Source organism: Hyposmocoma kahamanoa, unplaced genomic scaffold (assembly GCF_003589595.1).
Source record: "Hyposmocoma kahamanoa isolate Upper Pololo Valley unplaced genomic scaffold, ASM358959v1 100021, whole genome shotgun sequence".
NCBI classification, from domain to species: Eukaryota; Metazoa; Arthropoda; class Insecta; order Lepidoptera; family Cosmopterigidae; genus Hyposmocoma; species Hyposmocoma kahamanoa.
The window spans coordinates 18,912,661-18,920,294 of NW_020653200.1; the positions used below are offsets into that span (position 1 = coordinate 18,912,661).

The 7,634-nt window shown below is 33.5% G+C and overlaps 1 protein-coding gene across 1 annotated transcript; it reads left to right on the forward strand.

Moving 5' to 3' along the window:
- The first annotated feature begins 1,565 nt into the window (after positions 1-1,565).
- On the forward strand, positions 1,566-4,895 carry LOC113228834 (MICOS complex subunit Mic10-like). The gene is made up of 3 exons (XM_026462246.1): positions 1,566-1,803; positions 2,222-2,390; positions 4,770-4,895. Exons 1-3 carry the CDS (start codon positions 1,728-1,730, stop codon positions 4,780-4,782), a joined length of 258 nt encoding a protein of 85 aa, XP_026318031.1. The 5' UTR covers positions 1,566-1,727; the 3' UTR covers positions 4,783-4,895.
- The last annotated feature ends 2,739 nt before the right edge of the window (positions 4,896-7,634 follow it).

Consider the following 7,634-nt stretch of genomic DNA (forward strand, 5'->3'; position numbering starts at 1 on the left):
TTTGACACAGTAGTTTGGTTCTTATTATTTAATAAGCATATTGATAATAATTAGCAAAAAGAACCGCACTACACACTACATCGTAATCAGATAGTATATAATGCGGTTCAATATCATGCTACACAGAACGAGGTATCTGGTTACGATACAGGTTACAGTTGCAGTGGGCACTGTTACACATCAAATTGCAAACTACTAATAACGTCTTGTTAGTGGGTGTCAAATAGGACAGAGGATTATATAATAGAGGATTGCCATCGATATTACACTATAATTAAGTAAGAATTTGAAATATTAAGCTAGACCAATAACGCAATTATCATTTCAAGCTGATTTCGAGGTGGTAAGACGTGATTTTCGGAGGTTTTCTTGATAAGCGAAGCGTGGGTAGTGTTAAAGATTAATATTTAACAAACGTCATTAACGTTATTTTAATGTCCAGACAGTCATGAAACTCTACAAATATGGAACAGTTGATGGTATGCAATTTTGAACGATTCCAAATTTGTCATAACAATTATGAAACCTGAATACATATAGGTCGACTTCCAATTAGAAGCTTGTAGAAGCGCAACAGTAAATGCTTCAGTAAATTTTTGGTCACTAATTGTGACTGCAAAAGTGGTGTGCGCGTGTTACGACAGTGGCAACTGCAACAGCGTTTCTAAATATTGAATGAAAATTAGTATCTAGTGTCGCGACTGTAGCGCCGCGCCGCAGTGTGCCACTGCAGCGGTTCTATGTGCGTTTACTTTGAAGGGGCCCATATACTGTCATACCTGTTACTTACTAAACTTCGATTTTTTTAGCATTAGACAAGGATGTTTTGCATCTTTTATCAGGCACTGTTTCATTTAGTAATTTTGTAAGCAAATCAATTTATTAAACACCGCAAAATAAACATGTCAAACATATTTACTATCATTATGTAATTAACTGCCTCCGTGACCGAACGGTTATCATGCTGGTCTGCCACGCAGAGGTCTCGGGTTCAATTCCCGGGCCGGGAGAAATATTTTTGTATGGCCTACATTTATTTCTCTCATGAGTTTGGGTGTAATTTGTGGTTGTCCTGTGAGTCTGCAGCACCGCGATACATCCTGCAATTTGTAAAAGTATCACTTATCATCAATTCTCACGACGTTTTCATTTACTGTAATTTGTTGTATGAAAAGAAAGTTTATGATCACTGCTCTTTGTTTACAGTTTTTTAATTCTAAACAAACGAAGTATAGGCAGGTAGGTCAACAGATTACCACTTGTTACGTTTTTAACGTACCTCTTTCTCTTTCCCCAATAGTATCAGTAAATTTATAGATTCTCGTTCATTCTTGTTACTACCCAGCTTTTTTTATAGACGTCCTGAATTCTGAATGACATAAAATAATAACAACTTTAACTTGTATCACGAAAATTAATCCCCCCAAGCAGGCTTTACATTGTGAACTATAAACTCATTTCAAAAGAGACCGAAATTGTTAGTGCGAATTTTCAAATACTGTCAGAATTCGATGAAAAAAAATGATTATTTCAAAGTCTGCAACATCAAAAAAAGCGAAATTTGTGTTCAAATCAAAATTTGTATTATGTGTAGTATAGTGTTATAATAATTGCACGGATTTCTTGCAGGAAGCATTATTATTGTGCTTTATACTATAAGTATTCTAGAAAAGCAAATGAATAAAACGAGGGTTACGTGCGTCAGGGGGACTTAGCGTCAGCGGGAGATGAGTAAAAATCCTGACACCAGAGACTTCGAACAAAGATATCGAGCGTGCTTCGTAGATTTCATGGTAAAAACTGGTACGTGTTAGAGAAATATGCTCGTAGGGGCATAACTTACTTTTACTTAAATTATTTTTTCTTTCACTTTTTAAATAGAATTAGATTTGCCTGAATGTTGCAACTCCTTAACAATGATTTATCTAACTTAGCAAAGTTGCGCATAATATAAAAATAATGTAAAATACAATGTACAAAGAATGAATTAAAATAAATTAAATAATAAAAAAATACACAATACAAAAAATGAACTAATGATTTTTTTATAATTATTTGTTAAACATAATAAACGGAATTGGTGTATCCGATAGATTTTTTCACCGGTTATTAAAGAAGCTACGCTACTACTTTCAAGGCAAGAAAACAGTCCTCACGTATGGCTAAAAGACCTTCTTTAGCACTAATAATAAAATTGTATCTTTTCCTTTTTTTTTACTAGGTTCTGGCATGCTGCTGGGTAGCATGCTAGGAAGCTTTTTTCTTCGCAGTGTCAAAAAGTGGCCACTGTTCATAGGCGGCGGTCTAGGTTTCGGCATGGCTTACACTAACTGCGAAAACAGCCTGAACAACTATTTATTATCCATGGACCCTAAACTTTGCAAAATAAAGTTAGTATCTTTTTGTTTTACATTATTCCGCAGAGTTAAGGTGCTATTATGTCACTAAGTTTATAGAGTAGAAAAAAATTGTATTTCTTACGCGTGCTTATCAATGTAAAAAATATACCGAAAAATTATACACTTTAAATTATGTTATAATTTTATTTTTATTTATGTTTTAATTATGTACACTTTAAAATAGCATCACGAACTGTTGCACTCTTTTTTTATTAATTCTGCGCTGTCCAAAATGCTCGATCTGCTAATTAAAGGACTATCTGTTGAAGTTGTAGTTGTTTGTCGGCGAAATATTTTCACTGAAGTAAATCAGGGACAATCTCACAACAATTGGTCCCTTTTAAACCAAACAAAAGCGACGGGAACTAATTACATTTATATAATACTAAAGGCACCAGTAAAAAGGTAATTTCGGACTACTAAAAATAGTAGCCCACATTGTAAAAGGTTGTAAATAAAAGCGACGTAACAGCTATCGATAAAGAACTCAAAAGCGCATTGTGAAGTGCAAATGAGTAGAAATAAATATCAGTCGTGTTTATAAGATAGGGTTGTCACTAGCAATTTTCTTAGTATTCGTTGCCTATATACAAACTGCAAGTCGGTCAAAAACTTTGTGAAGAAGCAAGTTGTCCATATTAAGGGTAACAGGGCAATCAGTACATTTGTACTGTATTGTTGAGACTTCCGATGTTAATCACTAAACTGTAAAAAAAATCCTGCCATGGTCCGAAAGCTGCGACTAAAGATAATCGTATAACCATTAGCAAATAACTTTTTTGAAATAGGTATTTCCTAAATCAAGCTTCCAAAATTTCATACCTACTAATTTGAGAGGTATGTAGTCCTGAAGTCTCATCCTGATCGCCGAAGATACGTATTGATTATGGTTGAGCTAGAAGAGTTCTCTTAAAATTGTAATTAAGGCAACCCTGTACTGACTTATAGTGACTATGTCTGTATGGTCAACAGTGAAGATGTTATTCTTGCCCCTTGCTTACGAACAGCGGGATACTTCCCTCAGTCATTTGAGTCTTTGTCTCCAATAGAAAGGTCAGTTACGGTTGCGTCTTTACCTGTTGAAACGTTTTATAGTTTTTGCTTCCACATTTGTATGGGCCTTAGCACCGCCTTCTTTTCCTTTAATATGTAAAATCGCTTTGGTGTTTGCAAACGTACCGCCTATGCAGTCTTTGCCACCCACAAAGTTTATAACAAAGAGTTTTTGGCGTCGCTTAGTTTATCCTTTGCCATTTTGTCGACTATGTTTTATTGTTGTTGGTCAGTAAATCGTCACTTGTTATTTCGTTTCCTATGTTTTTATTTGGTCAAACGTTTCAATCATTTGTGAGTCACACTGGCCTGCATGAATGGCTTTGAAGTCTTTTACGAAAGCGTGGTACGGTTGTATTTTTGAAAGGTAAACGAATGTCAATTACATTTTCGAATCGGAGTTTGTATTTGAAAATTTAGGGTAGAGTCTGGTTTAAATTGCTAGGATAACAATTTATCCGGATGCCGTACACAACGGTTTTTTAAACAATGGAGTTCAATTTGAGTGGATTGTGGAGATGCAGAGGAATATCTATCGAAATTGATGCGCAAAATATGAGTTTTGCACACCATTTATCTTATCCAATAAAGATTTTTCTTTTGATGCTTGGGTGCTTTCAATAACACTACTTTGGTACACTGTCAGTTTTTGTAAGAAAATTTGTTGTAAGAGCGTTGTCTATTATGTACTTTAGTATCATTTAAAGTAATATTGTAGAAAAAGAAAATGTGGGTTAGATACACCACCATTGTACTGATAGTCTCAATTGATCTACCTAATTTATCTCATTTGTGATTAAGAATAACGAATTTATTTCAATTTTTTTTATGATACCAAGTGTTACTACGAATAAGTCGTGTGCCGACACACCAGTCCATAACGGTTGAGTGCCGCACAGAGCTTTAAATCGCGACAATATAAGTAGGACTGCCCCTGCGCCCGACACCCTTAGACATTGAGTTGAGAAGTCCTATGTGCGTGTAATTACAAATCCAAACGGACGTATAACAAATCCAAAACGATATGTCAAAATGACCATCTTGCTTCGATTATAGCTGTCGGTTTTTTTCTCTCCATAATTTGACTTATGTGGGCTATCCAAACGTGCAGTTACTCCACCTAATGGCGAGATGGTGCTGCGACCATGTACAGATTCACAAACCTGCGCATCAATGTTTAGTTTATATATGGTTTACACTAATTCTTGTTAAGTCATATGAATTACGCGGGTCACACCCATTTTTATCTTATGGAGTATACTAAAACATATATTTTTTAATTATTTTGTTATCTATGATATTTTTTTTTGTTTTCAGGAAGCAGCCATGAAATCATTAGAAAAGGACGTATTAGAGGAACTAGTTCCCTAATTTGTGATGTAAAAATGTAACTTTACGTGATTAAAACATTTTCTCAAAGCTTACAGTTGTTTGATTGAAAACTTAGATTTTCAGAAGATTTTCAGTGCTTTAACATTGTATTTAAAAAAAGCAAGTTTTAATGTATTTCAGCATTATCAGCCTCTTGTTTTGTTTCCATTATAAATTTAATTGTTGTCACGAAAGATTTTTTTCTCTAAAAATTTCGCTGTTTTATTTGTTGTTGTTGTTATATGTGTTAAATGGAACTATATTTCGGACCCAAATCGTATATTTTTGTTTTCATTTTTGCAACTAACCAAATTTTCGGGCTTTTTACAGGTCATGGATGACATTTGACAATGCCGATCTCCTTCGTCATCCCTCCTTGTTATCATCCTTTTCTGGTCCTTTTCCACTTATTATTAAAATTTTATATCGTTCTCGAATTCCCCTTTCCTTCGTTATTTTTCTATTTTTTCCATCCTCCAAGCTTTTCTTACGTTTGTGCGATCGTTCGTCACTCACATCAAAATTCTTGAAACGAGAGGACGTGCCCATAAATCACAAATCATATTCATTTCCTTATTGTTAAACTTTACGTTGAAAATTATAATAATTGTATAGGTTCTTTTGGAGTGAGTATTGTGTATTGTACTATGGAGTGTTTTATAATAATTGTGCCTTTTTATATCATTTTATTATTTGTTACAGCCTTCCTTTTCCTGTTTTATCATCTGTTACAATAAATCTAGTCGACCTAGATTCATAGATCCTGCATTTTCATTCTCTAATGCTATTAGTTTCGTTTTCATGTGTAACAGTTATGAATGCTTCAGAATTGGATTTAAAAAACGTATATATATTACACGGGTGTCAAAGTAATTTTCACCCTAGTTGTACTCAATCAGTGTATAGTTTAAATCACGAAAGAAAAAAAACAATGAAAGTGCGTTATGCCTGGATTAGTATCAGAATCGTTGTTTCCAAAACTCACATTCATAATTTGAATCGTAAAGAAATCTTAATAATGACTGATCATAGTTTCTAATTTAAAAATAAAAGAATTCTGGATTGATAATATAATTTAATCTTTACCCTGTTGATTTATATTGAAATTTCTATCAGTGTGCTGCCATCTAGCGGTCTATAGTTGTACGACGACGAATTCAAGATATTTGTTCAAGATATTTATGTTGAGTATGTGCGTTATTTATTTATTTATTTACTTAGTTCTCTAAAAAGGAAGCAACCATATATGTTGACTTTCGTTTCTTGTAACAAAAAGTAAATTACGATAAACAGAAAATAAAAAAAAATTAAAATGAAATAAAAAAGACTTAACGATGATATTCAACACCACAACGACTTATCATTTTTGCACTCTAGCAAAATAAGGCATTTTTCTACGATCTTCAAGATTTTGCGCAAGACTCGACCAAGTATAAACGTACAAAGCGAAGATGTCGTATTGAGCTTTAAGTACGTGGAACGTCGTATACTGTTAGCACACGTGTCGCGTAAACTAAGCTCTTCTACTGTATTTATTGTTCTTATCACTATGATATAATATGACCATTATTTTTATACTTGCATATAATTTAAAATAAAAATACTTTGGAATAAATTGTGATGTAGAAACTTGCTTATATGTATAAAGAAAATTATGCAATGTGAAATTAGTAAAGAAATTTGTACATAAAATTAAAGAAAAAACTAATTAATTAATTAGGTACCATTAAAATTAAATGCGAACTCGTGACTCGAGGCATCGTAGGCAGACTAAGCCGCTTCAATAATACTAAATAGTTTGGGGTGCTACCTTTCGCGTCCCATCACGGACCCAACAGTGGCCCATTGTGCGAAGGCGGTGATTGGAACATTAGTTTTTGTTAATGTCAGATGTTAGTAAGCTTGTAAAATTAAAAAATTATTAATTAGAATTTTACTTGTATTTCGGAAGGCGAGGTACCAAAAATATCCGTATCACATAAATGTACGTAAAGATATGAATGTTAAAAATTACTGTTTACCGTGTAATTGATAAAGAGCTGTGGTTGTACGAAAATTTTTATTTCAGTTTGGTGGCTACTAATAAACCTGCTTTATTTATAAAATGAACCTGTGTCCACAAAGTGCGTGAATCAACCATTTACGACTATACAGCAAATATCAATACTGCAATTATTAATTTCCCTGTTACGATACATAGAGTCGAGCCGAAATACCCGGCTACTCAAAAAATATACTTTTTTGTTATTGTTTTAATATTACAATACTTTATAATATACTTCCGGACACGTAATTCGAGCCACCTCGTATTTTTGTCGTAAAGGGCTAGAGTACAAAAATAGTGTTATCATCAAAGAAAAAGTTTTCACCCCGATTTTGCAAATCCAAATTCCCAACAAGGACTAACGGAAAAGACGTTTAGCATACTAGTTTCAAAATTGCATAGTAGTTTCTGATCAATCAAACATTGTTTAAGCTTATATGTCCGGAAGTGTATTTTACTATGAAATTTACACATAAATATTCACTTGCGAATGATAAATAATTGGTGTACAAGTAGATACAGTATATGGGCACTAGGGGTACTACAATGAACTGATAATATATTATGTTATGGGTATCGGTACTTGATGTAAAGGGCTGGTGTCCGTAACTCGACGTGAAGGTGCCTACATTGCGTGCGCCTATGTTAAGGCATAGATTACTAAATAGTCACGTTAAGGGTGTATTTTATTTTTGTTTTACTTCAGTGATTGTGTAGAATACTTATTGCAATGTAATTCAACTGTTATAATATTACCTAGGCGTTAT